Source organism: Eucalyptus grandis, chromosome 7 (assembly GCF_016545825.1).
Source record: "Eucalyptus grandis isolate ANBG69807.140 chromosome 7, ASM1654582v1, whole genome shotgun sequence".
In the NCBI taxonomy this organism is placed as follows: Eukaryota; Viridiplantae; Streptophyta; class Magnoliopsida; order Myrtales; family Myrtaceae; genus Eucalyptus; species Eucalyptus grandis.
The window spans coordinates 33,337,543-33,356,797 of record NC_052618.1 but is presented as its reverse complement, the minus strand read 5'-3'; the positions used below and the strand labels follow the sequence as shown (position 1 = coordinate 33,356,797).

Below are 19,255 nucleotides of genomic sequence, written 5' to 3'. Positions count from 1 at the left end.
ACCGAATGTGTAGTCCTCCTCTACCAAATGGGTAGTTCCCTGCAGCTTTACCCAAATTCCATCTTCACTCATCTGTCCGCTTCGATTCTTCCATCCCTCTCCCGCTGATCTTTGGGTATTACGGCGCACAACCACGATCCCTCTCGAAACCCTAATTTCTGCCATCTTCCCCCTACCCATCACTATTCCGATTCACCCTTCTGAGCTCCCTTCAACCCATAAATCCACGAATCATCGACCCAAAACTCCATCAATCAACGAGCCATACAGAAATCTACCCCTACAAACAAAATGGCAGATCAGAACACTGAAGACAGAAGGCTCGCGGCTCTGTGCAAAAGCATGGGAAATCTATGGCGTGCAGTCGATGTTGTCGATCTCCCAGGTACTATCTCCCCCGAGAAACTCAGTGAGTGCCGGAAAACACTCTTCGGCAGATTCTACACAAACCCAGCCTTGAACTACAATGCATTCATAACCCTAATGAGGAAAGCTTGGAGAACAGAAAACTTCACTTGCGCAACACTGGAACCAGGTTTCTTCTCTTTCTCTTTTCACTCAGAAGCAGATGCTCAGAGAGTGCTCCAATCAAGGCCTTGGTCCTTCTCTAGCCATCCCCTTATCCTTAGGCAGTGCGAACTTGATACACCAGAGTTTTGTTATGACTTCAATCACTGTGATTTCTGGGTAAAGTTTTTGGGCTTACCGTATGGGAGAGTTACACATGATGTGATAGAAGAAATAGCCTCCAAAATAGGAACTGTTGTTGAAGTAAAGCTTGAGGATAAGGGAAACAGTACCTACAAAGTGGGCAAAGCTCGAGTGACACTGGCATTAGAAAATCCGTTGAAAACTGGAGTAATCGTGAACCTAGACAATAAGAAGCTGTGGGTTGAATTTAAATATGAAAGACTGCCCTATTACTGCTACTCATGCGGCAGAATTAGTCACTACGCGACGGATTGTACTGAAATACCTTATAAGGAGTCAGGGCCGGAACAGAACTTACCGGCAAGATGCGGGGATTGGCTGCGTGCTGAGGTGAAGGCGCTAAGCCCTTATGGCAAAATTTTATGTGGAAAGAAGGAAATTCCTCTAGACGATGTAGATGTAGTGCTTGAAACCCCACTATCTCCGGTGCCTGAAACAGAGCAAATAAACTCATCATCATCCCAGCAAACTCAGGTATGTGATCCACGCCCAACAGGAAAGGAAATTTACCTGCCCTCCTCAGCTCGAGCACTCATTCGAATAGAAGAAAGAAGTCCCCAGAAGTGAGGAAACACTTGCATTGATGAAGAATCAATTTTAACACTCCAAGAGGAATAGATGAAGGAAGCTGAGATTGAAATGGAGACGACCCCCCCTGCAAAGTTGAAAAGAAAGAGTGTCAAGCCAACAACTTCAAAAAAAGTAAAGCGCTTATGTCCCTATGGAGCACAAACATCAGCTCAACTGTCAGAGAAAACTAATCAACTAGTGGATGCACCTATTTGGGTGGCAGAGAAGTCAGACCAATGGGCTCTAGTGGCTAGCCCTAATAAGCCACCAGCTTACCCATGAAGATTTTAAGCTGGAATTGCCAGGGGCTGGGCAATCCCCTGACATTCCAGGAATTGCGAGTCACTGTGACTCAGGAACGGCCCAATATCGTTTTCATTATGGAAACAAAAAACTCAGAACAGAAAGTGCTCAGAATAAAAAGGAGGCTAAATTTCCAAAACAGTTATATAGTCAATCCGAGAGGAACGGCAGGGGGCTTAGCTCTATTATGGGATGATCATTTGCAGGTATCGATTGACTCCTCCTCAGCCACGGCCATATTCACACAATGTCACCTGAAAAACATCAACCAGGAAATGAAAATTATTTTCGCCCATGCTCCAACTGTATTTAGGGAAAGATTTGAGTTATGGGACCAGATATCCTCAGTCAGCATGCATTACCGAATACCTTGGTTGTGCTTGGGAGATTTTAACGAGATATTAAATCACTGGGAGAAAGTAGGCAAACACAGAGCTGAAACTTACAGACTATCTGCATTTAGAAGCTTCGTCAATCAATGCTCCCTCATGGATCTCGAAAGCAAGGGGTGCTCCTACACCTGGTCAAACAAACGTGAGGGAGATCAGTTAGTCAAAGAAAGACTAGATAGGGTTTTCTGCTCGCTTCAATGGAGAATCACTTACCCAGAGGCCAAATGCACTGCTCTCCCGGCAATAGGTTCTGATCATACTCCTATATTGTTATCCTTGGCTCAACCTAAGAGAAGGAAGAGAAAACAATTTAAATATGAAGCATACTGGAGCGAAGATGGAGAAAGCAAAAACATAGTCTCAGAAGTATGGAACGACCCTCTCACAAAGGATCTTACCTCGACTGCTAAACTGAAGCAAGTACAACAAAGGTTGACACAGTGGAGTAAGCACAAGTTTGGCCATGCAAGGAATAGGGTGAACTGGCTGAAAGGAGAACTCCAAGACCTGATGAACAGAACACAAAACACCGGAGAATCAGGTAAACAGAAAGAGATTACCAAAGAAATAGATAAGTTATGGCATCAAGAGGAGATGTTTTGGGGTATGCGATCACGAATTAGCTGGCTAAAATGGGGCGATAGAAATACACGGTTTTTTCATGCGACAACAGTTCAGAGGAGAAGTCGAAACCAGATAACTATGCTGAAAAATGAACATGAAGTCTGGATTCGGGGGGAACAGCAATTACAGGGGATGATAACACAGTATTATAAGAATCTATACACCTCGGTGGGCTTCCGTGATTGGCAACCTATAATACAGAACATCCCTACTCTAGTTGATGATCGGATGAACAATACCTTGACAGCCCCACTCACTGAGGAGGAAATCACCGCAGCAATGCTACAGCTAGGTGCTTTAAAGGCCCCTGGTCCCGACGGCTTTCACGGAATATTCTATAAAGAGAATTGGCCAGCAATCTCCAAGGGGATCTTCCAAGAAATACAGTCTTTCTTCAACTCCGGTAAGCTAGATCCTGCACTAAACAACACACTCATTACACTGATTCCAAAAGTCCCACAGCCAGAAAAACTAGAGCAATACCGTCCAATAAGCCTATGCAACTTCCTATATAAAATCATCTCCAAAATACTCACAAACAGGCTCAAACCAATTCTACCACACATAATTGCAGAGGAACAGAGCGCCTTTGTTGGAGGTAGGCAGATTCAGGACAACATACTAATGGTTCAGGAGGTGCTACATAGACTGCGAACCAGTAACAGGAAGAAAAAATTTCAAGCAGTCCTAAAACTAGACATGCAAAAGGCGTACGATCGCATCGAGTGGGACTTTCTACAGGCTTGTCTAACACAACTTGGCTTCTGTGATTTCTGGATTCAGAGGATCATGCAATGCGTCAACACAGTAAACTTCAGCATAAACTTAAATGGAGAACCCTTACCATCATTCAAACCGACCCGAGGATTGCGCCAAGGAGACCCCCTCTCACCTTACCTCTTCATCATCGTTGCTAATGTGCTCTCTATTATAATGAAGAAAGCAGTACAGGACGGTACTCTTACTGGGATAAAGCTGAACAACCACTGCCCTACCTTATCGCATCTCCTCTTTGCCGATGATTCTATCTTCTTCCTGCATGGAACAATTGTCGAATGTCAAAACTTGGCTGGTCTCTTAAATCAATACTGTTTCGCCTCTGGCCAGGTAATAAACCTCAACAAATCAGGCATCTATTTCAGTAAAGGATGTCCTACAGCTCTAAGGAGAAACATGGCATCAACACTTCGAGTGCCAGAAATTACAAAAACAGGTAAGTATTTGGGCATACCTTCGGACTGGGGGCAGTCCAAGAAAGACATGTTCGCATGGATCCTAGCGCGGGTCAACTCCAAACTGGATAGCTGGAAGGAAAAACTGTTGTCAAAAGCAGGGAAGGAAGTACTTCTGAAAGCAGTAATTCAAGCGATCCCACAATACGCCATGTCAATCTTTAAAATTCCTACGTCGATTTATAAAGCAATCGAGAAAAAAGTTGCAGCATTTTGGTGGAAAAGCAATGAAAAAAAGGCTGGCATCCACTAGAGGAAGTGGGACTTGCTAAAAACTAGAAAGAGTGAAGGGGGCATGGGTTTCAAGGACCTGCAAACTTTCAATATGGCAATGCTAGCAAAACAAATGTGGCGCATAAGCACTAATCCAGACTTACTGGTAACTCAGGTGTTGAAAGGTCTCTATTATTCACATGGAGATTTCTGGCATGCTGGCAGAGGCTCAAGGCCCTCGTGGGGATGGCAGAGCCTCATCAAGGCAAGGGATGCAGTTGCTCCTCAGGTGATGAACCGGACTGGAAATGGAAAAAAAACAACAATCAGAACAGAGAGGTGGTTAAAAAGCGGCATAATAGGAGGAGCAGCAGCAAATCATGAACCAACTAAAGTATCGGATATAATCAACTCAGACACAGGAACATGGAATGAGCCTCTTATTCATTCAATGTTTGAAGACAAAACGGTACGTGAAATTCTAGCCACACCCATCGGCTTACCTAATGAAGAGGATCAACTGATATGGCCGCACACAAAATCAGGTAACTATTCAGTAAAAAGCGGGTATTTCATATTCCGAAATGTCTCCGTCTCATCACAGAACACACAAGCAACATCATCTTACACAGCCAACCCCGATCTCTGGAAATTTATATGGCAATCCACGACCCCACCCAAGGTAAAAATTTTCCTATGGAACGCATGCAACAACGCCCTCGCAACCATGGAAAATCTACACCACCGAAGGATCGTACCTTCCCCGATCTGCCCCCTGTGCAAACTGGAAGCCGAAACACTAGAACACACGCTCCTCCTCTGCTCATGGACAGCCAAGGTTTGGAAGTCCGCCCCTCTGCATCTACGAATATCCAGACTTGGACTCACCCGATTGGAAGAGTGGATCTGCAACATAAAACGGAACCCAGTCACCTCAGGCAATTTCAACTACATAGCGGTCGTACTGTGGAGTATCTGGAAGGAAAGAAACCGGAGCATCTTCAACCAACAAACACCAAAATCACAAGAGACAATAGCCAGAGCAGAGGCGCTTGCAGAGAGCTTCACAGAACTAAACAAAAAACCAACAGGCAAGAACAAATCCGAAGACTTATCTGAAGCCTGGTGTCCACCTCCACCGGGACTGATACGAATCAACCTCGACGCATCATTTGAACCAGATCCGGATAGTAGTGAAGAAATCAGCGAAGCTAGAGAACGTCCCCGGCACAGAGCTGCCATCGCCGGTGTTTGCTGAGATCACAGGGGGCTCCTCGTCGATGGATTCGCCAAGCCAGTCGAGGCCACTTCGCCTCTTCACGCGGAAGCGATCGCGATGGAAGAAACCCTAACATTCGCACGAAGCCGTGGATTTCTCTCTCCTCAAGTACACTCTGACTGCTTGCCTTTACTGAACACGTTGAAGACTTCAACTGAACTGGCTTGGGAACTGGAACCGCTTCTGAACCGGGCCCGAGCACAACTCAAACTTCTACCGGGCCTATCTTTGGCCCACTGCAAGAGGAGCACCAACCAATCCGCGGATTGGATAGCGAAGGCATGCCGAACAAGTACCCTACCCCAGAACTGGCTATCTAATCCTCCCCCTCCCTTATTTAATCTTCTTTGCACTGACGCTATGAGTGTAACTTTCTCTTGCATTAAATAGTAAATCAAGCTAAGATGTTTTGATGATCAAAAAAAAAAAAAAAAAAAAGGAATTTCTCTCAAAGAAAATTTGTATCAATTTAATGTTGGTTTTGATTTTTTCCAATTTTTTTAAAATGGGGTCGGAATCGGGTTTAAATTAGGGGCAGCTGGGCGACTTTGAAAAATTCGGATATTCCAGGTCCAAAATTCCATAAATGGTCTTAATGGCTTTGGTTTCACCTTAATTGGGCATCATTAGTTTAATCAATTTGATTAAACAAAAATCGGTGAGAACAGGGGATAATAATAGAGAAGTACCCTTTTGTGGGTCCCCAACCCTTTGCTTGATTGCTTGATTCCCAAGGTTAACTGGCCTGATTGCACGAAACGAATGTTAATTCTAATTACGATTATCATTGCACGTCAATTGGTGGGTAACTTAGTCGGTGTGACTAGTCTTAATTAGGGGTTAACATAATCGGTTCATTGTGTTATGAATGTAAGTGGTGGGTCGATTACTGTTAACCTTAATTAAAGGCCAAGAATACCTCAAATGTGCATGGGGGAACACAAGTGTGCAAAAATTTCTAAAAAGTATACTTACGGATTGTTTGTTAAAATCTATTTATGTTCCCTAGAACAAAATTTTATGTTTTTTTTTCTGGGAAACGAAAAAGAATAAAAATGTGTTTGGTAAAAATTTTGTTCCTAGGAATAGATTTGGAACAGAAACAAAAAGTAGAAAAAAGTAACTTTTTGTTTCCGGGAACAATTTCTAGAATCAATTTTTCTCTCTTCTTTTTTCTTCTCTTTTTTTATTCTTCTTCCTTTTGGCCGGTTGTCAGCCTTGGCCATGGTCAGCATCAACGACCGGCTAGACGAGGGCCAATGACCTTGCCAAAGTGTTGCCAGCCCTCGGAGACGCCAAGCCACGGTGAGGCTCATCGGCCTGAGCCTCGCCATGGCCGCGCGAGGCTCGGCCTCTCTAGGAAAAAATAAGAAAAAAATAAGAAAAGAATTAAAAATTTAAAAGAAAAGAAAAATTTAAGAATTTTACCAAACGTATTTCTATCCCGAAAATATAAATTTTGATAAGTTACCAAACGCGTTCTTTTGCTCAGAAAATATTCCCGAGAATAAAAATAGAAAAAATTATTTTTCATCAAAAATTATTCCCCGGAACAGTATGATTACCAAATGCGCCCTTAAGCACCACTTTAAAAAAAAAAATGGACACATAAGTGTCAACTCTAGCGAGCTTGCCACAAATCCAACATAATGTTATTTTATCAATAATTCTAGTCTGACTCGCTAGAATGTCCACTTAGCAATCCTTGTCTAAGTACCACTTTTTTTTAAACTTGGACACTAAAGTGCCAACTTCCGCAAGCTTGTCGAAAATCCTATGTGGCATTACATGGCTAGCTAGAATGTCCACTCAACAGTCCTTGTCTAAAACAACATCATCCTCCATGTTCAATTAAGTTGTCGATCGTGGTTAAAAAATAATCACTTAAATGTCAAGTTATGGTCTAAGTGATTACTTAAATGCCAATAGTGTTTAAAAAAGAACACTACTTAAGTGTCAAAACAACATTGTTTAGCTTTGTCTCGTGTAGTCTACATGGACAGTGCGATGTTGTTTGCCTAGTCTACGTGGAAAATATATATATATATTTTTTAAGAAATGCAACATCATTTAAAATTTTCACCGGAAAAAACCGCCTAAGCTATTTGGCCAAAAATTCTCGCCATAGATACTTAAATATTCATATCTTCTCCAAATTTGGCACTTAAGTATACATTTTGGAAGTTTTGGCACTATTTGTCCTCTCATGCCAACTTGCCAACTCATGGCACTTGAGGTGTTCTTCTGCCCTTAATTGAACAATCCCTAGAGAGCCCAGTGGTGAATTGGGTCAATTGATGCGCATGATTAGTCCTAAAGTCAATTTTGAGTCAATTTTATGAGTTCATGTGAACATCGCTAATACTTTAATTTGCTTCAGTGCATGCTATGAATGATGTGATTGGATGATCGAATTATGAAACCGACACTCGGTCCAAGGAGGCGACAACTGAGAAGAGCCAGTTATGGTGGAAGGCCAATGTCCATCATGGCCGTAATACTTTGTAATAATGTAGTTTAGAATAGTCTTAATTAGGCTAGCTTAAACATTTGTGGGCTAACTAGTGTAGGCTTCCCTAATAAAATTAATTAGTCCTAGCTAAATTACTTCAAATAAGTTATTAGGGTAGACTAGCTTGGACTCGCAATAGTTTTGAATAACAAGCTTATGAGGATTTCATGCATCAAGGCTCTAAAACAAGGCCATGTAAATATTCATTGCTTGACAAGTTGTGGGTTCATTTAATTTGCATGCACTTTTCAATACGTTGAGTTTATAATTCCCACATCACATTTCGATAAATTGCTTGTTAATTGATTTCCTAGTTTAGTCTAGGATTAGCTTAGAAGTTAGAAAAACCAATTCCACAAAAACGTTTGTTTAATCACTTTAAGTTTAGTGGCTTTTGATACCACTAGCACAATAATTGGTAATCAAGATTGCATGACTACTTAGGTAATGCACATTTAAGTTAGGTATTGAAAAGGCACTAATAGAAACATTAGCGTAGTCAATTTCATGTGCTTAGAATCTCTAGTTCTGCAAAAATTGAAACAATACTCCAACATCTCAATTGGTTTCTACCCGATCCTTAAATTTCTAGCCGATCCTTAGGTTGTTTAAGAATAACAACAAATAAAATCCAATCTCAAGAAATAAATGATTTTGGGAGATGCCACGCTCTTAATTGATGGACTGTTTGCAATAATATCATTCAATGGATCATTTGAGACCATTACTTGCAAGTACTATTTCAACCGTCTTTCAAGTAATACCTCTACACCTATTTCTGATGAGGCCATTGGAAAATCGAGTCGCCACACCAATTACGAGTCCTAAAGGTCATTCAAGTCATTAAATGTTCATGGGATGATTTTTATGGATTTATTATGATCCTAGAGTTTATCCTAACCATTATATAAAGGAACATAATGGACAATGTATTGAAATTGCGGACTTAAACACTCAAGTATTGAATGACTTAAAACAATGTTATGGAAATGAAAACTCGATAATTGTCCAGCAAAGAATCTACATGGCTTTATTCTTAGTCCCATGACATGATACTGTCATGAGCTTGGCCTATACCAAGTCGGGCATAAATAATATGAAGCTTTGTTCTTAAGCCTTGGGACATGATCCTATAAGCTTGAGGTTAGAGACTAAACCAATTTTATATATAAATTAGATTAAGGCGAGTCTAGTTTTCCACTTATTTTATTAGATGGAACTTCTAAATTAGACTATGCTACCCATTTTAATAATGAAGTCTCCAACCTAAATTGACTTTTATTTCCTTGTTAGAATTATTTTGATTAAGTCTATTATCAATTCCTAAATCTATAAACTAGACTAGTCTAATTAATACTAAGCTAAGCTAGAAAACCTAAGCTTAATCGCTGCCAAGGACCGCCACTCCAAGCTCTCACCTTCATTTATTCATGCAATCACTCAATCCACACACTAGCAAATTCACTCAATCAACTAATCACCAAAAGAAAACGAATATGGCTCGAAATTTGATGTCGACATACAATAAAATTACCCATCTACGTCATAATCAACTAAGGATTAGTTAATTAATGTCCAGTGATTATTAACCTCAATATATAAAATCCTCAAACGGTGGGCAAATGAAAGATCTTGGGAAAAAGATCATATATCGATCAGGCGCTATTGAAAGCAATTAATCATCAATTCAATCACATACAATGTCAAATGGGCACGCATTGAAGCTAATTAGCCAAATCAATTACTTGACCAAGAGGTCAACTTCTCAGTTTTACCCCTGGTTCAGACTATCTAAGTTTTGATCCAATGGAAGATTTTATCGAATTCCAAATTAAGTGATTTCAACTCTCCGTTAAAGCTTAGGATTTTCTCTTTAACTTTCATTGAGATTATTTTCCCTAATTATGATCCAATTGACAAAAAAAAAAAAAAATCGATTAAGCTACATTACTTGAGATTTTACCCTTCTGATCCTTTTTAAAAAAATTCAAAACAAATAGTAAACGACCACCAAATGATGCCAAAATTTACAGATAGATGGCTTATCAGATGCTTCACAACTTTCATCTTTTGTACTTTTGTAAACTAGCCTTTCAACAATTTACCCAGATGACTCAATTTGTAATTATATTGTAGGCCAATTCCAACTTTGACCTCATTCATTTAAATTGGGCGAATTATCCTAGGTAGAATTTATAAAAATTTTATTATTAGACTTCAAGACCACCCCCACAAGTTGTATGTTTTGCATTTTTGCTAATTAGCGCTCCTCTTATTTCATATTTGCAAAACAAGTTAAAGTGGATGTAGAAGCCAAATTTCCACCTCTAACTCCAGACTACTTCGGTGATTTCAAACTCAATTTTTACAGCCCTGAAGACCTTCAAATTTTATGAATCTCAAATTTTAGAAGACAAGTTTTTTATTCAGAGCCGATTTTCCCGTAAAAATCAAATGATAGAGCGAGGCCATATCAGTTTTGAATTTTCTAGAAATCATTCAAACCTTTAATTAATATTCAAATCATCATCCAATTGATACTTAGGTGATTCGGCTAACTGAGGACAACTAGGGATTGATGCTCATCTAGTTCAATTTAGCTTTATTGAGACTTGACTCCTAAGGGTCAATGGACTAGAACAACTAAACATGCAAAATTTTGCCTTTTTTTTTTGGTAACCCATGCAAAATTTAACTTGAATTAACTATCAATCGACTAAAATCACATCAAATTCAACCTTAGGAAGTTGCGACCAGCATCCAATTTCTATTCTAAAGAAGATTAAACATGTATTAACATTAAAATTCCTAGGACTAAACCGATGCTAGAAGTTGCTATGATTCGATTTCATCGTATCCTATCTTAAACTGCAATCATAGATTGAAGTTATGACTTTCAATTTAGACTATGATTAAGTTGAGTATCCTGATCCTTTGAAGAGTTCGTAGCAAACCTACCTTGAAATGATTTGCGACGAGGAATTGTTGATTGACGAAACTAAGTGAATCTGGCCATAGGCTCGAGTCATGTGGGTCAAGAGAAATCTAATATATAAATGCAATGGATAATATTACCAGGTTGGTGTGGATTTCGCATTTACTAAATATGGCCTAAAAGAAGTCACTCACACTCAATGAGGATTCCTTTTACGATTGACGTGATAGATTATTGCTCTAAGGCTCGCTAGTGTCTCTCCCCTATTTGTTTCCATGTTATTTTTACTGTTTCTTCCGCATTGATTCACTTCGTTTCTCAGGAAAAGTTAGCAATGGCTGTAAGATAATTAAAGCAAACTCAACGTGATATTGCACATGACTCGAAAATTTGAAAATCAGCAAAATAAAAGTAGTGACTCTCTCTATATATATATTTATAGACACACGCAACTCACTAGTGAGCTTCCCAACAGATTTCCATCCTTGTCTATTTTAGTTTGAGGGTCGCACGTGGAAGCTTTTGACGCTGACGATCACCGCTCAAAATACAAATCACAAGGCATGATCACTCCATTGAATTGCATCACGTCATGTGTCGTTTTTATGTTCTTATAATATATGTCCATGGTTTTCCCTGAAACTTCCCTAAGAATACATGGTAATATTTGTGACTTGAGAGGAAGGTATACAGAGATTTATCCTTTACGTGGTTTACAATAAACATGACAAAAGGGACGATATCACCCCCCCCCCCCCAAAGAAAAAAAGAAAAAAAAAAGAAAGGGAAACAGACATACATCCCACAGTATTATTACACAGAATCATCACCAACAATATTGACAACGTACCCTCGACTGCATAATCATAGACGCAGCAAAATATTCATATTCGCCATACTACATAACGAGAAAAGGACCACATTAAGGGCACTTGGGCTGTCCCTTGGAGTTCTTCATGTCCCGGTAACAAGGGCACTCATCCTTGTTGCCGTATGTCCCGGACGGGACGCACTGACATTTTTTGCAGCAAATCCGGCAGTACTCCAAGCACCGGTCCTTCTTTCCCGCCTTCGAGCACCTCGCCGCACACTTGGAGTCGCAAAAGCCTTCAAAACCCACAAAACCAGCAAAAGTCACATTCAATATATTAAAATTTCAAGAAGACCATCCCAACAAAAATGCTGAAACGCCCCGGAGAGATTGAGATAAAAGGAGTTTTACTTGAGCCGGCCATGGTGGCATCAAATAAGGAGGAGCTGAGGAGAAAAGCCACCAGAAGAAAAGTTGTCAAAGCAAGCTTCGCCATCTTCCCAAATGTACAGCTACTACCGGATTGGCGTTTATATAAGTGTGTGTAAAGATCAGAGAGCCAACAGAGAGAAATAGGCAAAAGAAGAGAAAGAAGAGTCTTGTTGCTGGTGTGCGAGGTGATAATGGAATACCCGAGAGGGAGGGCATTTATAGAGGAAGAAATTGGCGTGCAATGGAATAATGCCTACAAAGAAACAAAAACGATGGGTTCCACGTTAGATAATGACTATCCTAGTGTGGGTAATATGTGAGAGCACTGGATTTGTTTGATGACTAGGTTGTTTTGGCGAAGGTGAAAGGTGACATGGTGGGATGAGAAGGCAGCTAGCGCTGCGCTTTCCGCGTTTGAATCGCTCGGTATCTGATGAGCTGGTAAAAAGGGAAAAACAGATGGAGAAAAAGAACAAGAAGCGAGAGCATTTTGAAGGAATGTTTTGACTTTTCAGATACGAGAAGGTCGGAGATTGGTGCATCTCAGGGAGCTTTCATCTGTCGAAAAGCATTGATTCTTCCGAGCGTCCATCATTTCCGTGAGAGCTGGTCGACCGTCGTTTACGTAGCTTCTTGCTTTAATTTATTGTTGCTTTTACCCTAATTAAATAAGGTAACGCTTCTCTTTTGTTTTTCTTTTTCCTTTATCATATTTTTGAAAAATATTGATACTGTGAGGAAAAATAATTAGTGAAGCGTCACCAGCTCCCGTGTCTTTTCTTGCTTCGCTCTTTTTTTTGGGTATGACTTGCTTTGCTTTGATTTATCTTATAAATAATTATAAAAGTTGACTTGTACCAAACTCCAAAAAAAAAAAAAGCGACTTTAATTCTTTAATGCATGCTCACAATGTACCATCAGTCAATAAAATAGTATTTGAATAGAGTACTATAAATACTTTGGGGTTCCTTAATGCTACATATTGCTTTGCTTGGCTTGCATAGAATACATACGTACTCACCTTCTTCCCTGACAAAGCTCGCATTTCTTGGCTTAAAACCATGTTCCACCAATATAATACACATGAAGACCAAAAAAAAAAATTTGCCGGTTTTGCTTTTAAAGTTGCAAACGGGTTAAGAGAGAGATTATTTGTGGGTTCCTAGGTATAGAATCACGAAACCAGCTGTCCCGCTGTAGGAGCAACTGATTACTAGCTGGGCACGATACAATTCATAGGAAATGATTATCATTATAATCAAATTAGGAAAATTATTTATCCTATGGAGGAATGCGGGGGTATATACTCCCCTACAAATTGACTGGCTAAGCCAGCCAAGCACTCATTGTTTTTTGGGTTGCGTAGTCGATGGGTTTCGAACGTCAAGGGGGCCATGATATTTGATAGGTTGACAGCAAAATGGAAAGCAAATTTAGTTAACTTTTTGCATGGGTTTCGTATCGAAATGTGCAAGGTTCGCACCGTCACTTGCCGATATTAATTTTGCCAATATCATGTGACTTTGGTAGACGATCTTGCGGCTTTGAATAGAAGTTGAGTTGATTCACCCACAGCTGTTGTGGAACCTTTCCATGGAAAGGAAAATCTCAGAAGGATATGCAATTATTTATTGGCTGGTCTTTGATCTGGTTCTTACGTTCAATTGCTTACTTTATATTCATGCTCTCTCTCTCTCTCTCTCTCTCTCTCTCTCTCTCTCTCTCTCTCTACGAGGGCCACTAGGTAAGACCTGCAACTTTCTTGGGTGCACTTTTCTCTCGGCATCTTTCGTGGGGCATTTAGAGCTTGGATAGGTTTTGATTTTTTTTTTTTTTTTTTTGGTCGGTGGATAGGTTTTGATTTGACTAGACGAGTTATTAAGAGAAAAATGAATTATCGAGAGGACAAGCCAAAATATTCTTGAAAAGGGCTTTTCAATGTGAAAGAGAAAAAAAATTTACTTGCACAAAGAAAACTATCATTTAATTTAATTTACCTATATATTATTGTGGACACAAAAAAAATGTTCAAATGTCGTTGTGTATAGCTTGGTCGACTGGAGTTTGCTTGATTGACCATAGTATTGAGAACATGTCTCAGATTTGAGTAAATTTTCTAATTTGAATAAGTTTCCTAAACAGGGTTTCCTATTTTGGATAGGAAGATTATGTGAGTTTCTCTCTCTCTCTCTGAGTTTAAAATATGAGATTAAAATTCTTCTCCGATATTAGATATAGTAAAGCAAATAAGAGTAGTATTGGTTTTTTTTCTCTTTTGAGTGTTCAAAGTATGCTTTTATGAGAGATTGTAAGATAATGGGTTTGCTTTGAGTGTAATCTAGAGCCGGGAAATACTTGTGCAGCAGAAAAAAAAGGGGGCTTGTTGGGGAAGTTAATGATGAGCCCAATGCCAATGCCGACAAAAGTGTGGCAGATGGTAGGGTTGGCATAATAGATGTTCAATTTCTCGTGTTGCAACTTGAGGAGCTGGAAGGTGTAAAAAGAAGAAAATGGCATTGAAGAGAGAAAACAAAGAGACGATTCGCAAGAATTGAGACTTAATATGCTAGAGAAATGAGAAGGAGGAAAGTGGGACCCACAAGGATATAAAAAGAAGAAAATAAATAACTATATAAAATGTTGACCAAATAATAAAAGGGATCACTTGTAACAAAAGCGGTGGGCCCAATAATGGATAGTTTGGTCAAAACACATGACAAGGATTTCTAAACCAAAAGATGAGTGGAAAAAACGTGATCTTGAAAGGAACTACCTTATACATGTATATCAATTTGAAAGTAAAGTGGGAAAATTACTAAAAAAAATTATAAAATATTGTACTTATGCCAATTTAGTCATAAACGTTTTAATTTGCCAATTTAATTCTACATCTTTTGACAATTTGCTAATATAACCCATTCGACCAATTTTGATTGGAAATTGATGACATAAACGTTGGCCAACCTAATTGGCACAACCAACGCCAACATAAATTTTTTGAAAAATTTTAACTTTTTTTCTTTGTTTTTTTATTGTTAATGGCATGCGAGGAGCCACTGGCCACTAGGGGAGGGCCAAGACCCTTGCCAATCGCATTGCGAGGGTTGCAAGCCCTTGCCAATCAGTAGGTGAGGACTCATGGCCCTTGCTTAGTTGGGAGTGAGGGCAAACATTTTTAAAATTAAAAAAATTTAAATTTAAAAAAAAATTACATTAAAGTCGACTATGCTACATAGGACAGTCAACGTCCACGTCATCAACTTTTGGCCAAAATTAGTTAGATGGACCACATTGAAAAAATTTCAAAAAGTTTAAGACTAAATTTACCAAATTAAAAGGCTTATGACTAAGTTGGTATAAGTATAATAAGTTCATAACTTTTTTAGCATTTGTAAGAGTTAAAGCGGGCATGAACTGCATCCATCATATTCATGCAATAATTTTTCATCTGAATTGAGCAATATATTGGAACACAAACGACAGTATGCTTGATATCCTTTATCATGTATATTATGTAGCAAAAAAGAGTCCAAATTTTAGTCCTACAAAACATGATCTATTGTTCATATTATCCCTATAGAACAAGCAAAATATTGTAGAACTTGAAGGGAGAATGACACTAGAAATACAAAAAGTTGTGTTCGGCACTTATTTTAGTACCAAAAATTTTCACCGGCTAACTTAAGTGCCAAATTTTTTAAAAAAAAAATGATCACTTAAGTGCCTACGGTGAGAAATTCCCACCAAAAATATTACGTGGCATTAAAAATTTTATCCGAGGTGGCATTTTTTTTTTTTACACTCAAGTGATTATTTTTCATTTAGAATAGCACAGAAGTGATCATTTTTTTACACCCACTAATGCTAAAGTAATCATTTTTAAATCTGCTACATGACGTCGTTTAAAGACTATATGTTGGCCGAGCACTTCGACAAGTCACATAGAATTGAGAAAATAATAGAATATGGTTGTATCATATTTCAAAGCCCTGTTTGGTAACGTTTATATTCCTCCTAATTTCTATTCTTTTGTTCCCTGGAACAAAAATGAAACAAAAATCTGTTTGGTAACGTCAATTAAATTTTCTATTCGCCGGAATAGAAAAGTGGCTAGAGAATAGATTTGGAATAGAAACAAAAAGAAAAAAAAAAAGTAACTTCCTGTCCTCGGAAACAATTTCTAGAAATAAATTATTTTTCTTTTCTTCTTCCTTGATGCCCCTTCCCTTCGTCGTTGCCCCTACTATCTGGCCACCGCCACCGGTCGACCGTCGTTGCCAACCACCACTGCCTACCTCCCGCTGTCGCCCGTCAGCTGACCGACTCTCGCCGCCCTCCCACGAATTGACCGTCGGCTAGCCACCATTGCAGTCGTTGCCATCCGCCATGGCCCACTACCAATGACCATTGAGGCCACCGCTTGTTGGCTGGCCGACAACCGGCCACCGTCGTCGCCGGTTGCCACACCCACCACCGATGACAATTGATGCCACTACCCGCCGGCTAGCCGACCAACCAATCGGCGCGACGGCCGTTGTTGCTACCCGCCGAAGACCGCCGCCAACCGCCACCATTGCCAACCATCGCCACCAGTCACCGATGATCGCGGACAATTGATCATCGCATGGTTGGTGGTGGCAGGCAGCAATCTGTCGTCAACGGTCATCATTGGCCAACGGCGACGATCGGCGACAACAACAGTCGGCGACAAGCGGCAACGATCGACAATGGCGGTGATAAAGAAGAATAAGAAAAAAAATTAAAAGAAATTATAAATTGTGAATTATACTAAACGCATTTTTATTCTTTTTTCATTCCAAAAATAGAAATTTTATGTAGTTACCAAACGTGTTCTTTTATTGAGAAATTGTTCCCGGGAATAGAAATAGAAAAAAACTATTTGTTGAAAAGAAATTATTTCCTAGAATAGAAGCGTTACCAAACAGACATTTCAAGCGACTCAAATCGAAGTTGACACTTGAGTTATCGTATTAAAAAAAAAAATGGTACCTATGTGATCCGGAAAAAAAAAAATCTTATCTTGCATTAAATTGAACGCCAAACACAACTTTTAACACTTCTAGTGCCCTTCTCTTCAAATTGAAACTTCCATTTTTCCATCATACACTATGCACTAACTCCAGCACTAACTGCGATGCAATGACTGATAATTGGTTCCATGAGTGTAGAGAATTAGAGTTACTATAAAGTGGATATACAGAATCTTTTATGTACCTCTCGCCATTCCTTTTGCTGACTTAAGATAAAAATGTCAATTTGTCCAAAGATTCAAATAAAGATATGATCTTAATTAAGCGTCGAGATAAACTTTCAAATGACACAAAGGGAAGATGATATAATATGCATTCATGGAAAGACGAAATTCTTCTTCTTCTTTTTTAATTGAAGTTCAAAAAATAAGATACTGACTTACAGAGAATTCAGATAATAACAAGCGCGGACTAGGTATGTCTATGAGGATACTCCAAAGAGCTTATTTTTATATCCTTGATTTATACTACGTTGATTTTCATATGAAAAACATACCAAACAATAATTTTGACGTGAGATAAATAAGTTTGATCGGCATTGCAAATGCGTATGATTTAATAAGTTGGTACTTATGGATATAGTAGAAAACTCAAGTATAAGTTTAACAAAGATCAACCCTCCTCGACTTTTAACTACTTGTAGGACCCCTTAGATTAAGCATGCGCTTTTTAAACATCAATCGGAATACGTATTAACTATGTTGTGTGTCATAAAAAATTTTGAGGTTGGTAGTCAATTTTTCTTAAACTTTGAAATATTCATCAATTGAAATATTCAAATTAAACCCACGATATATGACATTTGCCACTATGGAAATGTGTATTAAATGCAAATGAGCAAGTGCATCTACAGTAATAATGAGTATGGCCAAAGCATCACCTATCTATACTATCCTTCATCTTTTTATGCACCATGCTTCTTTGCTCTCGATAATTAGCCTCTGAATTAGACCCCGCATTACCACCTTCTCCTTACGCTAACTCTCCCACCATGAGACATAATCTAAGGCTACACTTTGTAATCAGGATAAAATTCATGAGAAGATAAATTTTATCATACCCTGTGTTTGGTTCTTGCAGAAGACATGATAAAATCATATATAAAAGAGATATAGTCTGAATAAATTTATTTCGTTGGAAAGTGGGATAAAAGTGGATAGGATTTTTAATATTTATAAAATAAAATTTATTTTTCTCGAATAACAAGCTTGTTAAATTAATAACAGTAGAATAATAATTGAATTTTTAGTATAAAAATGCAAAAAATAACAACAACTTCATTTTTATTTATTCCTATTTTTATTTATATATTCAAATTTCTTTATATCTTATAATATAAGTTCAAAATATAAATATAAATATATATATATATATATTACATGTTTTAGATATTTTAGTATTTTAGGCATATCGGTATAGTTTACTATTTAATAAAATTTTATTAGATACTGATGGATGGGGAAAAAAAGAAGAAAAAAGAGGAAAAATAATAATAAATAAACAATGGACAAGATAGATGTAAAAATATCCGATTTTACTACTACAATTTACCAAACAGTAAATACAACATAGTAAAATCTCTAGATTTCATAATTTATCTTATCTAATCCTATACTGACTAAAAATCTAGATATTTCAATGTAGCCCTAAAGGCTTTTCCTCTATGGAAAAATCTAAGGATGTATCTAGTCTTTTTTCCGGTTGATTCACTAGAGAGTATGGTCCACCATTCAAAAAGCAATCTGATTTCACAAGGAGGTGTATGGCGAGTCATCCATCAAGAATCTTCTAAAGGATACCTATATTATATAGTATGTGCATTCTACAATAGAATATTTATTTCGCTGAAGCATTGAATTTAGCCGTATCACTAGAACATCTATAATTGTCATTTTCCTTATGAGTAATAACAATAAAAATTTATGCGCATTTAACTTTATCTGACATTATGGATAATCTACTAACATCGGACTGAATGTTGCTGATGATACTCCTAGAAAGACATGTACCTACTATCTGATATATCGTATAATCTACTAATTGGGGAGATTATCTCTAATTACCAATTATCGGTGCTTTTAATTACGTTTATTATAGTCTTATCATCTTCATGCATCCTATTTTCTTTACGACATAAATATGGACAGGGGGCAATCCCAAACTCTCGAGTTAGGCCTCACTCGTTGTCGA

General features: G+C 38.4%; 1 protein-coding gene across 1 annotated transcript; it reads right to left on the bottom strand.

The window, feature by feature from the left end:
* Window positions 1-11,558: 11,558 nt before the first annotated feature.
* Window positions 11,559-12,184, bottom strand: LOC104453337 (peamaclein). Its single transcript, XM_010067864.3, has 2 exons — window positions 11,994-12,184; window positions 11,559-11,878 (listed from the first exon to the last, which is right to left on the bottom strand). The coding sequence occupies exons 1-2, from the start codon at window positions 12,076-12,078 to the stop codon at window positions 11,694-11,696; spliced, it is 270 nt and encodes an 89-aa protein (XP_010066166.1). The 5' UTR covers window positions 12,079-12,184; the 3' UTR covers window positions 11,559-11,693.
* Window positions 12,185-19,255: the final 7,071 nt, after the last annotated feature.